At 36.1% G+C, this 20,898-nt stretch overlaps 2 protein-coding genes across 10 annotated transcripts; one reads left to right on the top strand and one right to left on the bottom strand.

Moving 5' to 3' along the window:
* Positions 1-466: 466 nt before the first annotated feature.
* LOC128679258 (neurogenic locus notch homolog protein 1-like) lies at positions 467-13,086 on the bottom strand. Of its 6 annotated transcripts, none has more exons than XM_053761376.1 (11): positions 12,946-13,086; positions 9,021-9,084; positions 6,539-6,751; positions 6,128-6,219; positions 5,382-5,463; positions 5,189-5,280; positions 4,127-4,291; positions 2,837-3,059; positions 2,083-2,216; positions 1,431-1,578; positions 467-877 (listed from the first exon to the last, which is right to left on the bottom strand). In XM_053761376.1, the coding sequence occupies exons 2-11, from the start codon at positions 9,082-9,084 to the stop codon at positions 663-665; spliced, it is 1,428 nt and encodes a 475-aa protein (XP_053617351.1). In that variant the 5' UTR covers positions 12,946-13,086; the 3' UTR covers positions 467-662. The 6 variants fall into 6 exon arrangements, with proteins under 6 accessions (XP_053617351.1, XP_053617347.1, XP_053617346.1 ...); XM_053761372.1 differs by lacking the exon at positions 12,946-13,086 and adding an exon at positions 11,644-11,691; XM_053761371.1 differs by lacking the exon at positions 12,946-13,086 and adding an exon at positions 11,358-11,414.
* Positions 12,114-20,784, top strand: LOC128679253 (uncharacterized protein). 4 transcript variants are annotated; one of them, XM_053761360.1, is made up of 10 exons: positions 12,114-12,341; positions 12,434-12,518; positions 12,954-13,136; positions 16,141-16,253; positions 17,149-17,287; positions 17,752-17,841; positions 17,989-18,508; positions 18,710-19,075; positions 19,242-19,377; positions 19,840-20,784. In XM_053761360.1, the coding sequence occupies exons 1-10, from the start codon at positions 12,250-12,252 to the stop codon at positions 19,910-19,912; spliced, it is 1,797 nt and encodes a 598-aa protein (XP_053617335.1). In that variant the 5' UTR covers positions 12,114-12,249; the 3' UTR covers positions 19,913-20,784. The 4 variants fall into 4 exon arrangements, with proteins under 4 accessions (XP_053617335.1, XP_053617337.1, XP_053617336.1 ...); XM_053761362.2 differs by having other exon boundaries at positions 12,115-12,341; positions 18,743-19,075; XM_053761361.2 differs by having other exon boundaries at positions 12,116-12,341; positions 18,740-19,075.
* Positions 20,785-20,898: the final 114 nt, after the last annotated feature.

Genomic DNA, 20,898 nt, shown 5'->3' with positions numbered 1-20,898 from the left:
GTTTCGACGGATTCGAATTCAGAAAGTACAATGTAGTGATTTGGAGTAGGGTTTACCACAAAATAAAACAAAAAATATTATAAAAATACCTATTTATATCGATTTGTACTTTAAGCAGTAAAAAATGGCACATTTTATGAAGCTGGAACATTATTATGATACATAGGCACACTAAGTACCTCCACAACGTACAAATCAATTTTGCCAAGCATTATGCCTAATTTTAATGTTAATTATTTTACGTACTTACAAATATCTATAAATATTGTTGGCTTGTTTGTAATAACTTTGATGTACGAAAAATAAGTACATACATTATAATTTATCTTACAATATAGGTACACACATTACATATATTTCTAATATTTCTAATTCATATTAGTAATTAACAGAGCAATGAGGACTTTCACGAATACATAGATAATCCATGGATTTACGTACTTCGTAGTACCTACTAATTCCATGGTTAGATGTCCTCATGTTTTTTTTTTAATTTTACCAAGCAGGTAAGCAGGCATGCGGCCCCCCTGATGATAAGTGATCACCGCAGCGCATTTTTGAATTTTTTTCTTTTGAAATTTTTGAAATCAGAAGTCTATGGGCTGCGGTGACTACTTATCATCGTATCAAAATAATATTATTATGATAATTTCGTATTTCGTTTATTCTTTCTTGGTCTCGTCGGCAGTGACAGCTGGTACTTCTGGCTGAGACTTGGAATCTTCCTTTGCTTCACTAGTTTTTTCCGATTCGGAATCTGCGGCGGGACTTTCGGTTTTGTCATAATCACCGTTTCTCTTGTAACGGTAGTAGGACTGGCCGGACGCGGCCACCGATCGTGACTCGTAGCAGTTCACCAGAGCATCGCCGTTGTGGCCTGGAGTAAGACGACACACGTACTTTGATAAGTCAAATACTATTTGAGCAAATCGTGCAGAAAATAAGACTTTTACTTAATTGTTTAAAAACTAATGGTTAGTTGACTGGAAGGAGACCATATGAAAATGATAATGTGCTATTGATATCCATTTCAGAAGGTATCAAGCCACAAACAAACACAAAATATCTTGTCACTTATGGTGTCACAAACATTTATTTTCTTTTGTTACCTATCTAACATGACTTTTCCAACTAGGTACCTACATCTAGAGGCAAGTAATCGCTCATGAATAGTAGTTTTCTAGATCTCAGGAGATCTGCTCAATGGTTTACTAGATTACATACACACAAATCAATATGCAGATTTCCTCACGATGTTTTCCTCCGCCGGAAGCAACTGTAATTAATGAGTCAGATTGGCATATACCTAGTAATATTTGAACCTGGGTCCCTTCAAAGGACAAGTGCAGACATAAACCCTTGTGGCACGAGTCCGAACCTGGGAACTTCAGAACACAGGCGGACGGTCTTAACCACGCGAATGAATTTACCTGAAGGGCAGGTGCAGACGGCGAGATGCCTCCGGGCCATGCACACGGCCCCGGAGCCGCACTGCGTGTTGCCCAGGCACGGGTCCACGCACTGGTACCCCACGCACGCCAGGTGGTCGGCACATTGAGAATCTAGCTCACATTCTCCCTGGAAACAAAATGGAACTGTTTCAGAAATGTATTTATAATCCGGGTAGGCGGGTGTCGTATACATATATAAAGCATTCTATCACTCGAAAGAAAGTAAGAATAACAACTTGGGTATCTTTTGGCAAAATATACCCTCGTAAGAATCTGTTACCATCTTTTCACGGTGTACAATGTACTATTATTTGACAGTGTTTTGCTAAATCAAAACACTGTCAAATAATATGCTTGATGTGCGAGATGCACTTTGCTATTAAAAATACTTTAAAAAGTATTTTTAATAGCAAAGTGCATCTCGCACTCGGGCTGCGAACATGGAATGGCATACATCGTCGGTTGGGTGATAAAAAGGACCAAAAGAACCAAAAGCCAATGTGACGCAACTACAGCCACACTGCAATGTGATTGGTTCGCTGCGTCCCACTTCGAATAGACCCGATGGTCGATGTTGAGAAGTGAAATGCAAACCCGCACTATATAAGCCCTCTAATGAAGAGCATATTACCTTATCACAAGCGACGAGAGCGTTGCCGATGTATCCGCTGGGACAAGTACAGACGGGTCTCTCGGCGCCGGTGCGGTCGTGGCCCGGCGTACACTTGGCGTTGGCGCCGCACGGGTTCGGTTCGCACAAGTCACCTGACGTTATGTCACAAATATCAGAAGGGGAGAAGATATCACATGTGAAGAAGATTTCGGTACAAAGAGAATAATCTGATGCAGTTTGTAATTATCAGATTGTATCTATATGAGGCTTATTAAATAGTTGTAATTACTTGGAGAAAACATGTCCAACAATATTTAACCTTAGTTACGTCAATGTACTTAGGTATGTAAATGGAACAGGCTATATTTTAAATACTGTAACTACTTGGAATAAAACGTCGTACTACTTAATTAATTATTTTAATGTTGGCAATGTTATTGACGAATCAAACAGACATGCTTTAGTGGGAAATGGGCTAAAACAAATTTAGTTTAGGAACTCGTTCGGTAACAATCAGATTATGTACGAATTCCTAAACTAATAATTGCCAAAAAGTTACTATCAGTTTGGTATTAACAAACATGACGTATTCATGAGTGTTGCACTCCATCAAATTTACCCTGTATTTCAAAATATATTAGATACTTTAAAGTATATTTTGTCTTTTTCTGTCAATGGCAAATATTAGGTACAAAGGGCGATAGTGACAAAACATATTTTAGCTTAAATGCTTTAATTTTTAATGTAAATAACGTGGCTATTATCTACTTACGAGCTTCGAAAGGTCTGCAGTAAGTGAACGGGTCCCCGGTCATGTTTCTGGGACAAGAGCAGACTGGGGTCAGGCCGCGGAGGTTGCAGTCAGCGTTGACGCCGCAAGCGTTAATACAAGGGTCTACGCAAGCGTTGTACACGCAAGCTGGCTTGTAGCTGGGGCATTCCCCGTCGGAGGAACATTCGGGGGTGCAGATGCGGTAGGGGTCGCCGAAATAACCCTATGAATAAAAGTTATTTCATTTTTCTTCTTCTTCTTCTTCTTAGCAAGTAAGTAGACTTTGGCGTTCTTTGTGAGGACCACCACTCGCCACTGTCAAAGCATTGCCACGTGGCATTGTTTTTCTTTGCATTATTGAGACTGGTTTGGAATATCTGTGAACATTGTAGCTAGTGAATGTCCTTGGTATAAGTACGTCTATACGTTTTTAGATTTATATGGATGATTCGTTTATTTAACTAGCGTTTACCAGTGGCTTCACCCGCGTGAATGTCTCACGGGAGCAGGTACTCTCATGTAAGAGAGGTACCTACTTATGTCGTTTTGGCTATGTCTTTCTCCGTATTCGTTAACTAATATGTATGCAAAATTTAAAGACAATTGGTTGAGTAGTAAAATTAAGAGGTAACAAAGGTACGAATAAACAAATTTACTTTTGCATTTAAGTACAATATTGGGCTAATCCAAAGCATAACATCGGTGTTTTACCTGGATCATTTGAAATTCAAATTAAGTTTATATGGATTATGTCAATCCTGATTCAAAGAATTTTTAAGTCCTAAATTGGAGTATCAAATTATGCAGGTAGCCTTGAACTTCTGTAACAGGTATTCTGTTTATGTAAGTAGGTAAACACCGTAACGATCTATATCCTTTCCAGCCAGAATTGATGAAGTGTTAGGTAACTAAGTACTAACTATCAATAACATTTTTTTACAAAGTCATATTTGCCACAAGCTTTTATCAGAGAGATCATGTGGCATTTAAGGCCGGACCAAAAACCCATATCCATGCTTTAAACCGTTGAGAAGTTCCCTCGTTGGGAGCCGATCCTGGGTGCACTATCAGGTCATGCTTATCATAATAATGCATTTTCATGGAAACTGAAGCGACGTGGGAGATATCAGCTCTGTTGTAGATACAATTGGATGAAGCAATTGAAGTGGCTCGATTCTGGCAAGATTATTTAACACCCAATAGAGCCAATAGAGAAGAAGAAGAGAGCGTTATAGTTTTGTCATCGCAATCTGGCTACGCAAAAAAGAATTGCAAAGAACACAAGCTTACCCTAGGACACTTGCACACAGCACGGTGCGCGGCCACAGTCTCGCAGTCGGCGTTGACGCCGCAGTCGCTGCAAGGGCTGGTGCATCTGAAGTCGCGACACGATTGCGACGCGCTGCATTCGCCGTCCGACTCACATTCGTGATGACATCCGGTTAAAGGACTTCCCTGGTACATACATAACGAACATTAAGAGAAAACTACCCATAAAAACATATGTAAGATTAGAGTATCCAAAATAAATTAAAAATATGATGAAAATCAAGACTCAGTCTTTTCGTTGGTCGTCTTTAGTTAAACGAGTGTTATGCCGGCTCCATATTGTGGTCGAACAGAGGGGTTTGTGCGGGTTAGCATTTCACTTCTCACCATCGTAATCGATTCGAAGTAAGACGCAGCGAACAAATGACAACGCCGTGTGGTTGTCGTTGCGTCACAATGGCGTAATGTGATTGGTTCGCTATGTCTCGTTTCGAATCGATGGAACGAAACGCTAACCCGCACTTCGCCCACAGTTTGCCAAACTTTATCGAATCCGATATACATTGCTGGTTTTAAATTGCGGTAAATAAAAGCACTCATACAAACTACACAATGTTCACGCATTCGCGTCGGCATGTATTGAGTTCGACGACAGTGTGGGTCTGGCATTCTATGCCAGATTCTATATTTATTTTACTATACTCACAAAATAGTGTACGCAGCTCGTCTAAATCAAATAATTCATTAAGAAATTAAATCTTCACAAGCACTTTTTCACGTCATATTCTAAATGAAATAATATTTACCAAAGCTACAAACCACTAGCATTTTGGAACGACCAATGCTGAGAAGAAATGCCAATAGTACTAATAGGATATCAGTACTTAACAATACTACCTACTTATTAATTTGACCGGTTTATGGTTTGTACAGGAAACGGAAATCTCACCCTAGCCCGGAACATCAGCCCGCTCAGTCAGTCGCTCGATGACGATGGGTCGTTGTAACCCGACGCGAAACGAAGTATAAAAGGTAATATACTTCGGACGTTAATACCCGTGTTCAGCAATTAAGAATACTCACTCTGTATCCAGGAAGGCACGTGCAGATAGCTTGGTTATTGGCAACGTGGCACTTGGTGTTGGAGCCGCAAGGAGACGGGTGGCAGGCCTCCTCTGAAACAATTACAATAAATTGTATTTATGTAGGTTTTTTAGTCAATATTTCCGATAAATGGTCGCAAATTTGGGAAGGTAAATAGGTATAATAAAATTACCAGGATCAGCAACTCTGCACGACGAGAAAGGATTGCCGGTGTAGCCAGCTGGGCAAGAACATACTGGGATGTGGTTACGGACCTAGAAGATAAAAAATAAATTATATTATCAACAACAATTTATATATTTGAAATCCTCAAAGAAACGATAATAATCTATTTAAAAATTAGTTATTTAAGTAAATTATCTCGATCAATTTCGGTATTTAAGATACGTAGGTATCTTAAATACCGAAATCTGTCCGTCCGTCTCGGGGTCATATATGTATGTACTCGTACGTACATTATGCGTTATGTATCGGACAGACAGACACACGAGTGATTTTTGTTAGGATTACGGTTTTTCCTATTGATGTACGGAACCTTGAAAGACATACATAGAAATACATAATATAGAATGTTTTCGACCTTATCCGTGTCTTCGCAAATCACCTTGTGAACTTTGTACGAATTAGTAAGCAGTTAGTAATATTTTTAGAAACACCTTAATACCACTAATTAATGGCTATGATAATCATAAAATCTGAATTCGAAGAAGATGAACGGGAAAATAAATAATAAATCTATGTTACCGAGTATTTTTGATAGAGATAGTATAAACATATACCTACATTGTTGTTTAAATTATACATGTAGTTAGATATTTGGAAGGTGAAAGGGGAGGCCTTTACCCAGCAATGGGACACAACTTGTAATGGTGAAGTATAAAAAGTAAGAAATTTAATTTTAGCCTATTCTATTCTTACGTCACAATTAGCGTTGATTCCACAGGTTCCTTCGCAAGGGTTGACACAGTGTTGGTTGACGCACACTTGGTGACTGCGGCACTCGCTGTTTTCTGTTCACAAAATTATACTATTTTATTTCAAAATACAATGTCGTTATCGTGACTATATAGGTAGATAGTTCCTGAATATAAGAATAGAAAAAATATAGTATAAAAAGATATAATAAAACATATATGGAACGAGGGAACCAAAGGAAATGTAATAGTCCGGAGATTCACAACAATAAAATTGATGCTTCGGATCGGACTAGTGCTGTGTGTACATCATGCTTCATGATTCATGCTTGGCATACTAAATTTTTTTTTAACTGAATGCCTATGCATTTCGGAATTAACAAACAAATGGTCGTTCGAGCCGGATAAAACTTACCAAGGCATTCAATCTTTACGCACTGCGATAGGGGGTCACCAGAGTACCCCGCGAGACAAGCGCAGACTGGTCTGACAATGCCGTGGATACAGTGGGCTCCCACTCCACACGTGTGGGGTCCACACTGCACCAAGGTGTCGGAGATCGACTGCCCGTGCTCGTAGAGGTTCTTGCCATAGTAGCTTCGTGGGTAGTACTTGTAGTAGCGTTGGGCTGAAAATATATTGCAGAAAATTTATGTTTCTTTGTTACATGATAAAAGAGAAAACTTTATAAAGGCGAAGTCTCTTAATTGGGTCGGGCTAACTTGACCTAAATAGCTTTGCAGTTCGTGGCTCATTCAATACCCATATAGGTAACTGTCCAGCACCTATAAAAAATTTGTTATGTCAACGTACTTATAATATAAATGTGTCCTTAATATAGGTAATATGGAGAGTTATAATTTTTTTAAAGATTGCCATTGAATGATTGACATTGTTGTCCAAAATCTCCACAATAATAAATACTAAATCAGACTAGATACTAGCAAAAACAATAAACAGATAGATAAATAACGACTTTGTCACACCCACCCAACAAGCAAAAAGAATAATTAAAACATAACACCTACCCACGCATTAATCTATATACATAACTTAATATATAATATTAAAAAAAAAACATTGTACTACATCATCGACGATTCCAAAAACTAAATTGAACCTTCGCGTCGCAACAGCTGCTATATTGCAAATACATATTTTACGTAGGATGTACCTATTTTTTGTAACAATGTCGGACAATGGAATGATTTGGGTGTGGTATTGTACACTTTCTACTTTGCATTTTATTTGCTAATAGAAGTTCTAACCATATATCCTTATCAATCGTTTTGTCATTTCTTCGAAATACGACTACTTAGTTTACTTATACAGACATTCATTTTTTTAGATCACAACGTCACGTACCTGAATCACCAAATTCTCAGAAAACTGCGCAAAAATGGATCTGAATATGTGATTTGATTGATATCGTATATGTATGTAAATAGATGCATCTTAAAAGAGATATACATTAAGTGTCTAAAGTGTCTACCTATTCAAATAATCGATTAGACCAACCAGTAATACCTACTTGTTAGCATATGTTACGAGATCTTTTACATAAAAAGCTAACTTATTTACTTTGCAATCCATTAATCAAAATAATATAGTACTTGATTACGTTATTGTCTTATAAAATACTTAGTTTGCTCGCAGTGGGCGTAGGTGAGCTATATGGCGATGCGAAGCTCGTTAGATGAACATTTATGGTCAGTTTAAGTTAGTTACAGTCGTAATTAAGTGTTTATCTTGCATCTTAATTTGATATCTGAAAATTAAAAATGTATTTTAAATCGTAACATTTAACTTATTTTTTAATATCGTATAACTTGTAGAAACACTAGGTAGGAATCTACCTAGTTATTTACAACATCTAAAATTTTATTTAAGAATTGGTATATAAGAATGTTTACATAACTAAAAAAAGAAATACAAGGTTATCAGTGTTCAAAAATTACTAGATGTTCTATTACTATCATCGGAATAGGTTCTAAATAATAAAATAATAGTTTGGGTAGATTTTCCCTGATTTTCTTGACCAATCAACCTTAGGTGTTGTGTTTATGAGTAATACTATGTACCTACTTGCTTATACTCAAGTAAATTACAAAGCTCCTAAGAAGACTGCTCTACTTGACCACGCGGAATCGTCTCGCGTCCCACACTCGGTAACAAAGGAGTCTTTAGTTCCGACCAGTCACGGACACAAGGACATAAGGTCCTATGTGGGAGGCGTTGTTTACATTATAGTGGCATATCAAGGTTCTAAGGTAACACTGACATTGCTAAATAAGTATAAAAGTAGAGCCTAGGCGGTACCTACTTAGTGTCACTAGAAGAAAATTTTTAAGATTGTTGAATTTTAATGGTACTTAGGTACTTAATGTAATTAGGTGGTAGGTAGGTACTTAATGTAATTTTACAAATCATAAGAAATGTTTATATTTCTTAATTAATATTCCATATAAGTATGTCTGTTTTTCAAGCCATTGACATTGAGAAAAAATGGTTTACGAACCTTAATGCCTCTATTAGGACTTTAGAGACCTAATAAACTTTTATAATTTACCCGTATACTTCGATTCACATTTAACTACATAAATTTGCAAATATTAAAAATATAGGTAAACTGCGCGAGTAAATAATAATTCTTCACAGAAACCTATAGCAAAAACGGACATTTTTGCTCTTCCATACAAAGTGATCAATCATCGCATCTCGGTCTTACCTACCTATTTTTTTTGGAAGTTATGTGCTGCATCTACGTAGCGAAAATTTGGTTGGTGTTTAAAACAATCTACCAAATAGACCAAATATTTTCTGAATAAAGTGTCTGTAACATGCAGACTGCATATGACCCTAAGTAAATATAAAATTCATGTAAGCTATATACTTACCACTACCCAGCTGCACGCAGGCGAGGAGCACCAAAGGTGCCAGAAGTAATAGTTTCTCGCCCATCTTCAACAAAAATAAATTTTTCAGAAAATATCAACTAGGTACCTGCCTATAGTCGGTTTGAAAAGACGAAGAAAATAATTTTAAAATTTTCGTATTTTTTCAGATAAGTAGGTAGGTATGCCTATGCTTCGAACGGGCTTAACGTCCTAACATATTTACCTTTATCAGAGATGTGTATTAATACTTTTCGCAACTGTGAATTTATACACGATACATTTTGTTGAATGAATACAAATAATCAATAGTAGTGCGTCAGCATAGTAACTTGGTCAGTCGAGTGAATGATTCATTATTACAAGGTTGAATAAACATTAGCAGATGTCAGGTACGTATCATAGACTGTGCCCCGATACTAGTATTCAAGGATATATATTTTTCTATATTGTATTAATTCTGCTCCCTGAAAGCTCCTCAAAATAGACAAAGAGATTACATTATAGTTATCTAGGTTTACATTATTTTGATGGTTTTTCACAAAAATCGTAAAGTAAAAGTACTTAGGTAGTCTTATTTCTTCCTGTTGTATAAATAAAAACATCACAAATTAGGTTTAATAAAAACTTAATAAATATATATCTCTAACAAACTCACTATTTTACCGCGTGTTTTTTGTTTTATTTTACTTAGATAACTTTAAATACAAGGCGCGAAAGATTTATTTTCTTCGATGCGCGAAACGTCAATTTGTACTTGCAATGCGACCTGCGTTCAAAAGTTTGAATTTTATTTGCAAATTTTCGAATCCCGCCAAAGCACTTCAAGTCGGAACCACAGATATAAAAACATTACATAGGTATCTGTGGCCGGAATTCACTGTTTTTTTTATATTAAAAAACACGATTACAACACTGCCTGTGACACTTACGTTCGTTCGTCTGTCCGTTGGAGTAAAACAAAATATTTCTGTTATGTACAGCCTCCTTATACTAAACGTGGCACCTACGCTGCTTCGTTCTACGTGTGTTTTTTTTCTTTCTTGGTAACCTACTTGAGGGTTCCGGCCCAAGGAAACGAGATCACAAGATATCAAATACTGAAGAAGACTTTGATGTATCTATAATTTATAGTGTTTTATCCGAGCAAAGCTGGTACGGACCGATATTTTAACTTAAAGTAAGATAATCCGAAAAATATAATTTTCTATTTCTATCTAGACCTGACCGGGGATTCCTGGATTTTCAGTGTAGAAATCCGGCATGATGATCATTCTAAAATTATCTCCAAAAGGTTTATTTTTAGCAAGAATAATTCTAGTCAAGTTTTTCATTAATATTACTATAGTTAAAAGTGTATTTAACTGTTATCCGTAAGGATTTATTACTTATTTCTAGCAACCTAAGCAAAGTTTGCTATTCGCATTTTTTGGAACCAAGCAACATAACAAAATGACGACATTTACTATTTAGCGATAACAAGGAACCGGATTATGCTTAGGTCTTTCCCACTGCGGATTGCTGCGGAAAATTGCTGATATCTTGAATTCCATAACGTTTGAATTTGATGATGTGAGTTTGTTAGCAGCTGCGGATCTACAAATTTTTGGAATCGGGGCACTGAAATTTTATAGTCGTCCCATAAGCGAGAGTGTGTAAAACTGACAAATGAGTATGTTTTTAGATGTATTTAAAAACTAAGGCTTCACTTGTTTGATATTTCGATTTCTGGTCTCAAGGATTTGGCGCCCCCATGAAACTGGCGACCGGGGCAATTGCCCCGGTAAACCTGGTTGGTGGTCCGCTGTTGTACATTTAGGTAAGTACTTAGTGAATAGTGAACATCATTATATTATATTATTGGTATTAAATATTTTCCCGAAACCTTGCCGAAAAGATATACACCGGATGAACGTTAAATATTATTCTAATGGCTTTTATTCATGGAATTAGTAGGTACTACGGAGTACCTAAGTACTAATTCCATGCTTTTATAAGTTCGACTAGCTGATAACCGCAACCCAAAAAAGGTATATTGACATAATAGACAATTAAGTACTATCCTAATTAGGAATCGAAGAACGAAGGTGATTGGACAGAGACAGGATACGACATGATAGCTCATAAATACCAATTTTAGCATACAATTTTGGGTAGCGCACATAGGAACAGTCTATTTTCCAGATACTGACTCAATCAAATCGTCCCTCCCACCTACGTGATATTACGTAATACAAATGCCTACCCATTTAGGTATAATTTGGTATGAATGTTATCTAGCTTAGCTACTGACTTTAGTACTAATAAAACTTTTACGCATTTTTAAACTTTTACACTCACGAATAAATAAAAGATTTTTGTCCCGATCCAAGCGCGTGTCATGTAGTCGGGGGCAGAAATAGGTAAATCTGATCTTCCGTAACGTGCGGTAGGTATCTACCTAGGTATAGTAAGTAATAACTTGCTATACCTAGGTAGGTACCACAGTTAGTAGATTGCGGGTTTGGTTTATCTACACTAGGCTGTAACTAAACCTTTAGGTACCTATTTATTGTTTTGGTTTGTAGGTATGTAGATATCTACAGAGTTTATTATTTCGTATTCATTACTATAAGTGGTTACATACTGCAGGAGCGAACGAAAAGAGATTTTGATCCATGTTGTGCTCACGAGTTACACATATCTAAACTAAATAGAATACAGGTTGAGCACAGTTTCTTCTTAAATTGTAGTTGATTTTTGCCACCAAATTTTAATCTTAAACTACATTCCTTTACTTTATCTTTTTTACTTTAGGTACTTAACTAAATATATTTCCCATACAGATATGTTTTTATATCTGTGATCTCTCATGGTTTAACCTGATACATCCAAGTTTTGGCTCCTTAAAGCCATCAGGTTTTCTATATTAATTTAATATTTTCTTGTTATTAATCTATGATAAGTCGCGAACCACAAAGATGCCGTAGTCACAAAACTGCGCTGCGTTTGCTCGCTAGTGGGTTTATTTAAAAACATAATAACAGCTGATTTCGTTGTCGATGGTTTAATTTGTCAACATGTCAATGTCAGAGATGTCATTAAAGAAAAAATATTTGTTGACATCGAATTGTCATCGGCACTTTCATTTCCCTCAAAATGTATTGAAAAGGGCATAAAAACTCAACTTGAAATTAAATTTTGTGCAATATATTATCAGCCTAGTTGTGAAAATCCTTCCCATTCATGGAAAATGTCTGCAAGTAAACTAGATGCCGTCTATAGAAGTATTCTCTTAACCAAATTCTTTACTAAAGGATGGGGCAAACCAGAAAATTTGCGTAGGTTAGAAAAAGTGTAAACAAGAATTATGTATTCATTTTTATCATCACATCATACTTATCATAATTATTGGAATAATATATTTTTGGTTTCAGGTTATTTGAGTTCCGAAAAGTGGTTTCTAATAGAGATGAATGCTTCAAATTAATAGACAAAGATTACCCTGTGACCATCACCAAGGTGAGTGAAGTCGTTACTTACAAAATAATAAATATAAAAATATCTATATAGTAAGATGTTCTGGACGTGTATTTCACGTGTAGTAGACCCCATAACAATAGTCACATTATGTTTTATTTTTATTTTTGATGTTAATTTAATTGTATGAGGATATTACATAAGTAAATAATTTACTAATGATTATGAAGTCTATTTTAAATGAATGTGTTGTATTTCAATATTATAATTTGAATTTATAATTTGAAGAAACTTAAACTATATAACAAAATATATTGTCCAATAGATTTTGTTATATAGTTTAAGTTTCTTCAAATTTTTAAAAAATAAGTTCTATATATCTTCCTGAAAACTGATATATATATAGGAACCAGTTACAGCCAAAAACTTATTTAGCAATTTAATATTTTAATCTAAAATTTGATCTTACCTTTTTAGGAAGAATGTCTCTCCGATTGCCGATTTGTGGAAGGTTTCTTCATGACTCCTCTAGAAAAATTCCTGCCCGGTATAGTTCCTCAAATAGCCCAGAAAGCTCATTTCCAGGCCCTGCTCCCGGTGCACTGGCCTGAACCTGGAGTCAAACCAGTATGCTTGCACCTGGCAGGTACCGGTGATCATGTAAGTTCCATATTCTCTTTCCAACTAAACTTTGTAATGAATAAATTATAGTATAACATATACTTGACATTGGGGTTTTTTAATATTGATCATTGTATATAACATGACATAAACCATTGTTCAAATGTGATGTAATTTAACAAAAAAACTGTATGTATTACAATATTAAAATTTGTATAGACAACTTTACTTGTTGTCAATTAGCTGGAAAGACACAGGTGATAATATAGTGCATATATTTTTAACCCCATCATCCTGTATGGGAATGAAGTAATCAATTGTTGTATCTTGAGGTAGTTCTAATATAAATCAGAACTACACCATAAGGAAGAGTCAACATAGTAGGACATATTTTGATTTATCAGGACATCAGTGTGAATTATCATTTACATATCTTTTAATATATTGCTGTTTTTATCTTATCTATATTGATAAACAAAGTGTCAACAAATTGATCCTTTTGGCAGTAGAACTGTTTGAAACCATTCCAAGATGCATTCATCAAAATTGCAATATGTTTATTAGATAGCTTGTCACTAGTATGTGTATGAAAAATCTGTATGACTGACTGTAAAGAAAAAAATATATAATTCTTCTCAGCCCATGACTTTGTCTGCACAACATTGAAATGATTAAGTAATGAATGGGCCTTTATTTACCCATGTCCCATGAAGTAAAATATTTACCCTGTGACTTGGCCAGACTTTTAAAACCTGCTCTTGAATATGGGCGGTAAAGATTCATTCAATATAACCCTTGCAGGCGTCTACGCGCGTGACTACGCGCCATCACGTGGGCCTCAAGCCCATGTGACTGCTTAGTGGTAAATAAAAATTAAGTCTAAGCAGAAACAATGCCTTTTTTAGTGTTCACTTGGGTGTGGGCCAAAAGGCGGTGTTGGCGCGAAGTCATATTATCCTAAGAATTCCTGGGATTAAAATGCTCAAAACATTCTCTCTCTCTCTCTTTCTCCCGATTGTGTTTGGGGCTGTGAGGCCGTGAAGCCCGGGGTCAGCGTAAAACCTGACGTTAAACTTTTTTGGGAATGTGACTGCTGCCAATTAGGTGACAAGGCTATGAGTCCCTTAGTCGCCTCATACGACATCCATGGGAGGATATGGAGTGGACCTAGTCTAGGGCGGAACCACACGCTATGTATATTTTGTCAATTTGTCCTGTTCGAACTTTATTCTAATGCTCAAAACAATGTTATGCTGAAACGTTTTCAGAATACAATTACCTACGTAATTTTGTTACTCTCAGCAGGTTAATGGTGTTCTATGAATAAATTTGTTTTTTTTTTCAAATCGGGTTGGTGTCAAAATAATTTGTTGAGTATTTTATGTATTTATTTAGCTAAAAAGTATTTTATTTGTTAGTTGGTCTTCAATGCAGTTGCAAGGACATCTATATTCGAGATGGCGTTTATAAACTCGCATAGGTACACAAATTTGACTACATTGTAACATATTGGGCGTGATGTAAATAATTGTACTTAATTTTGAAAATTTAATGATAAAAAAGTAAACACATGTGAACATAATTCATTAAACATAGGTACATAATAATGCAAGTTCATACAAAAGTATCGTGTAATCAACCCACACGGAAATCCGCGGGCGGAAGTTGTTTAGTTGTTGTTTATAGTACCTATGTTGGCAAAGTTATCTGGCTCGGTGAGGGCGTCTCATTCTATAGAGTCGAATTTTGTATATTCAGCTGTGATTTTACGACCGGCCTCCTGACGGTACTACCACTTTATGAAATAAGTACTTAATTTTTTTCCTAATATTCTCATATACGTCAGCAACATTTTGGTAAGTACCTATCTAATTCAGTATAAAAATACCTTTAAGTAAATATTTTACGATTCTTCCAAAAGACAACTACTTACCTATCTACTAATAGTAGACAAATGTTCGTTAATGTCATTGACATGGCCCTGAAATATTTACAATACAATGATTAAATTTACGTGTGGCGTGATTCTTATCTCGTATCTCGTCCGGTGATGAATATGATACATGTTTTGAAATAGCTTTTGCTATGATAAATTAGTTTTAAAGATAATCTCCAGTTATTTTATTTTGCTCGCGTTTCCACCCGTAAATTTTTCCACGGTAGATAGCCCATATCTACTCCTACCTTTTTTTTTACCCAGGGGAATTTTTATTTATTTATTTATTTATTATTAACATTTCTTACATCTAACATTACAGGTTATTACCTAATGCGTTAGAATGAGCCTATTGTAATCTGTAGCAAATCACATATAGTCCAATTCTTCTGAAATCATTCAAAGAGCAACAAAATAGGTCCAGATCATTAGCCACGATATTAATTGTGCGCATGCTTGAAATGAATGAATATTATGAACGCATGCGTGAATGCTTGTTACGCACTGAGTGTGGGACTCCTGGGCCGCTAGTCGGCCCAGCCTACCCACTAAACCCCTGGGGCGTTTTCACGCTGTCGTTATGGGGGACGTCACGGGGTCGCTAGGCATTTCACCGCGACGCCCCCCCGGCCGGCCTTTCGGCCCCGATACCTACTCCTGCCTAAGCTAACTATATGCAAGTGCAGTTTCAAGCAGTTTAGTTGAGTAGATAAAGTGTGAAGAAATTTTAAACAAACTTTATAATAATAGTATTAGGATAAACGGCTGCGATTCCTGCGCTCCCGTGGGAATTTTCATACAAAATTATATGGACTGTAGATGGATAAGTACATCGCAAGACTAGATGGAAAGATGACGTTACCTGGTTGATATGAGATGAGGTGAATTGGTGGGAGGTGTTTCAGAGTTGAAATAAGGTTACTAAAAATTTCACTTTGTCCACCTGGCTGAACAACTGTATGTCCTCATTATATTAGCATTATCTAAGCCGCAATGGCCTTGGCCCAACCCTGACGGGCAGTTACCATAACCCCCCATCGAACCGCGAAACTTAAGCTCTACGTATTGCGTCTACGATGCAGTTCTGATAAAATATTATAATTTCAGTTTTTCTGGCGGCGGAGAAACCTGATGGTGAAGCCACTTCTCAAAGAGGCGGGCATCGGCGGTATCATCCTGGAGAATCCATTCTATGGACTAAGGAAGCCCACCGACCAAATGTAATTTTCCTTATACGCCCAAGCGTAACGTTTCCAAGCGTTTAGGTACCATTTGGGTTGAATTGAGTTAAGGCTGTATTTAGATAGGAAAATAGTTGGTTGATCATATGGAATAAAAAACAATTAAGTTTAATTACATTTTTTGAAAAAAAAATCAAAGTTCAGTAATAACTAGCTAGATTTCTAGTTACTAAACGTACAATTGCAATTTTCTCACGTTGTGTAGAGGATTTATAGACGTTTATTGTATGAAAACGTACCCTTTGCATGTTACATTAAAATCAATTAAAATCGCAAAATGCCCATTTTCCACCTTTTTTCACAAAATCCCAAATACCTCGGAAACTAAAATCTGCCCATTGGTACCCTTTTGCTTGGAGCCACGGAACACGAACAGACGACCACATATATTACAGGCTGTTACAAAATACTTATATTCATAAGTTTCAAGTTATTATTATTTATATATTACCTACTAATATTATAAATGCGAAAGTTTGTGAGGATGTATGTTTGTTACTGTTTCACGTAAAATCTACTGGACAGATTTTTATGAAATTTGTTACGGCTGGAATATAACCTGAAATAACACATAGCATAGAGTACTTTTTATCCCGAAATTCCCGGAGCAAAGCCCTGGGGCGCAGCTAGTACTATTACTACACATACCATGTGATATTCTGTTAAGCTCTCATAGCTAATCCCCTGGGCTAATTTTGAATAGATATATAGTTAATGACCCCCGGGATCCAACATGGCTACCGCGATGTAGCTACTACCTCAGATTATAAATTAAAATACAGGTAACTCACGTGCGATATCGACGGACGATGTCGTATATATCCGAATTTGAATAAAGAATTTTGTATTTTCAACATTCTGTCTGTTGTTTCAGACGTTCGTCTCTCCACAACGTGTCCGACATTTTCGTGATGGGCGGGTGCCTCATTCTGGAGTCTCTGGTACTATTTCACTGGTGTGAGCGGAATGGCCTTGGTCCCCTCGGCGTCACGGGGCTTTCCATGGGCGGACACGTATGTATGACGCACTCTTAAAATTTTTTTTTTAAGAAATCTTACAAAACTCCATATTTACGGAAGTGTGGAAATAGTTGCGGAAGTAGACCGCAAGCGCCGAAACCATTTAAAATAGGATTAAGTAAGAAACAAGATCTTAATTTAATTTTAGTTAACAGTAGGATATAAATCAAGACCTTAAATCGAAGCATTTTAATTCTTGCTCTAGCGCATTTTCTTTTGTATGTTCGCTCTTGAGCAAAAAATAAATGCATAGTTAGGGATTACACTTTATAATGATTACATTATATAAGTATGAACTTTACGAGCTTGAGAATTGAAAAATAAATTTTGTCCCTGTCTTACTCACCTGTGTTTCATTGACTTTGCAACGTTGATGTTAGTAAAACTGTCAATGATATAATCTTGATAGAACTAAATCAATATAAAAGGAAATTGAACTAGTTTTAAATGTACGACAGATGGCGTCCCTAGCAGCTACAAATTGGCCCAAGCCCCTCGTGTTGGTGCCGTGCCTTTCATGGTCTACAGCTTCAGCAGTTTTTCTACAGGTACCCACCATTTCTTATTATCGATTATTTTATCAATCGACTTATAAAATTTTCAAGTCTGTATGTCTTTTATTTTTACAGCAGCATAGTTTATCATCAAAAAATTCGTTACAAAATTATAACAAGTAAGTACATCTTTATTTTCAGGGCGTAATGTCCCAATCAATAAACTGGGACCTTCTAGAAGACCAATACCTCTCAGACGGCGTCTACAGAGAAAAACTATCCAAAATGGTGACCATAGTCGACGAGGCTTTCCTAGCCGGCAAGAAATTCGCACAAACGTATTCCCAAAAAGACGAAGGCCCAGACGCAAAAATAGTTAAACCGACCATACCAGTGCTTAATAAAAAAGATAATCTAGATATAACATATAAAGAGTCTATAGGTGCTCATCTGACAGCTCAAAATATAATAGATGTAACGAAGAAAGTTGAAGACATGAACACAACTGTGCCCCACAACGCAATTAAAGTCGATGCAATAGCACAAATTGAGAAACTCTATGTGGAACTGAAGAAATTGCTTGATGAAGGCAAAATAAGCCAGACTTTATACCACAAGTTGACTTCGAATGAAAAGTTTAAGTTGCACGCTGAAGATATAGAGGATATAAACAAGTTAAACCAGGAGGATGTGAAAGAGTTGATACTCAGATATAAAATCGGTGAGTGCTTTATGTTTTATCAATGATGATAAATGTAAACTTCTACATATAAATAAAAATTGAAAATGATTCGTTAAGTAGGTATAAGGTAGGATTTAAGGTTTAGAAAAAAATATACAATGAATGAATAATGTTTAAGAAAAAACCTTGATTAAAAAATTGTTAAACGTATTTTTTTTCAATCTGTACTTTTCTCCACAGAAAGTATAAAGAATGACATACCTATTTCAGTAGAAGCTCCTATAGAAACTACAAAAAAATCCACGAATATCGAGCAGCCAGAACCACAGACAAAACCGATAAATTTGGAAATTGAAGCGAAGACAGTACCAAAGTTAGCCGCAGCGACGATTGCGTTGAAGAAATCGGACAAACGATCGTGGAATGTCTCAGATTTGACCTCGGATTGGATACATTTACCTTTCATGAAGTCGAGCGCGAGAAAGATAGATATAAGCAAGATTCATTGGAGAGATAGAGAGGCACTGCAGTTCATGAGGGGAATTATGGACGAGTGCACCCATCTGAGTAATTTTTCTGTGCCATACGACACTTCGTTAATTATAGGTACGTATTATTAAAAAGTCTATATAATATTTCTTTTGTCTGTACATATGATCGGTAGACAGTGTGATTCCTGAGGAAGGTTTCGTTCGGATAAAACTATAATTCATTATAGTTTTATCCCAGCGAAGCCGGGACAGGGCGCTAGTTTGAAGTATAACTGTTTTAGCGGTGTGCGCGAAACATGACGCTTACGTGCCGCGGGAGGACGTGGGCACCCTGGAGGAGATCTGGCCCGGCGCGGAGGTGCGCTATGTGGACGCGGGCCACGTCACCGCCTACATACTACACCAGTCGCTCTTCAGGTAAACATTCGAATTTTTAATTGTTGTTACTCAAATCCTGATGGAGTGAGAGTAAAGTAAAAAATCATTTATTTTCTCCAATGTTTCATGTTCGTTTAATGAAACTTGGTATAGGGCTAGTATCGCTCTCATTTGAGCGTTTTCCCGGTTTCTTCCTTTGACGTCGGAGCTGTTGACTTCGGAGCCCAGGGTCCTGTTAAAACATTACCTAAAATAACACATAGGCATTCTCACGGATAAGTAAAGCCTATGGACATAGTTCCAGAGATTGTCAGTCATTGTAGTCGTGTCCCATTGCGGGACAAAGGCTTCTCCTTCTTTCAAAAGTTTACTAATTATAAATGTTTTTGGGGGCGTTATAAATTCTTTATAATTTTGAACCTGGAATTTATTTAAACTATATCGTACAACTTTAAAAGTAATTCTCTGTCCAAATAAAAAAAAATATATTTTAATTCACAGAGCATGCATAAAAGAAGCATTCGAGCGATCAAAGAGGAAATGGAAAGATGGCAAGCACGTCAACTGGCGGTAACCATTGTGGAGCAAACCTTATCAAATACTGTGTATTTAGACTGCGTGACGTTTTGCTTTCAATGTACGAAATTAGGCTTCACTAATTTAACGAAAGAACTTTCATATAAATATTTTACTTTTATCATATTCTTAACATCCTGAATGAAGAACAATCCATCTGGGATAAACTAGATTCAAGAAATCTCGTTTTTAAAAAAAGGATGTTCACTAAATGTGGCCATATCTTGTAACTATCACATATATTAATTAATTCAGGCTATATCCTGACTTGGTGCTATTTGCTCAAAATTATAAATATCAATTGTATATTTAGTAAGGTTTTTGAAAAACATTCACTAGTGTGTGGAATCGACCATCAGTAAATTAGAAACGGGTTAATTTATTTTGCAATAATACCCGCGTGTACCAGATTTATAAACTTTTATACAAAACAAATTGTCTGTACTATAAAACATATTGAAATAGGTACCAGAGAATCCAGACTGGATTTAAAAATAATTATTATAAAAAAATAGTCTTGTACAAAAACCAGGAAATATTCTAAGCAATAATTTTACAAAAATTAACGAACTGTAACGTGAAGGGTAATTTTATAATCACTATATTTTATAAAAAGCCCAAATTGTTTCTTATTAAGAAGTTGTCAGATATTTTAGTAGTTTTTCTTTCATTGCAAACTTTTGTTTGTTTTAATTCCGCTGTGTGAAGTACAAAGTTAGTTTCGAATTGAGTATGTTTTATAGTTATGTAAACGTCCAATGCTTTTAGATGGTATTTATGGTAGACAACTGCGTGTACATAAGAGAGTCTCTATTGAGATTGTAAAGTGTAAAATGTATTTTTTATAAATAAATATTTGTTGTTGTTTAAGTTTCATTCACTATTTAAAATAAGCATAATTTATATTATGATTATATTTATTTTAAACTAGCGGCCCGTTCCGGCTTCGCTCGGGTAAAGCCACAATAAATTATACAACTAAAC

This window comes from Plodia interpunctella, chromosome 21 (genome assembly GCF_027563975.2).
Source record: "Plodia interpunctella isolate USDA-ARS_2022_Savannah chromosome 21, ilPloInte3.2, whole genome shotgun sequence".
In the NCBI taxonomy this organism is placed as follows: domain Eukaryota; kingdom Metazoa; phylum Arthropoda; class Insecta; order Lepidoptera; family Pyralidae; genus Plodia; species Plodia interpunctella.
The sequence above is the reverse complement of the archived record's forward strand: the minus strand, read 5'-3'. Positions and strand labels throughout refer to the sequence as shown.

Excerpts from the sequence above, each read along its gene's own strand:
- LOC128679258 (XM_053761371.1), bottom strand. The coding sequence starts at position 11,399 with ATGACACGCGCTTGGATCGGGACAAAAATCTTTTATTTATTC. Across the intron at positions 6,752-9,020 it reads CTGCGTGCAGCTGGGTAGTG|CCCAACGCTACTACAAGTAC; the intron begins GTAAGTATATAG and ends ATATATTTTCAG. Across the intron at positions 4,292-5,188 it reads CGTGCCTTCCTGGATACAGA|GGAAGTCCTTTAACCGGATG; the intron begins GTGAGTATTCTT and ends TGTATGTACCAG.
- LOC128679253 (XM_053761360.1), top strand. The coding sequence starts at position 12,250 with ATGTCTGCAAGTAAACTAGATGCCGTCTATAGAAGTATTCTCTTAACC. Across the intron at positions 16,254-17,148 it reads AGGAAGCCCACCGACCAAAT|ACGTTCGTCTCTCCACAACG; the intron begins GTAATTTTCCTT and ends CTGTTGTTTCAG. Across the intron at positions 17,842-17,988 it reads CTTCAGCAGTTTTTCTACAG|GGCGTAATGTCCCAATCAAT; the intron begins GTACCCACCATT and ends CTTTATTTTCAG.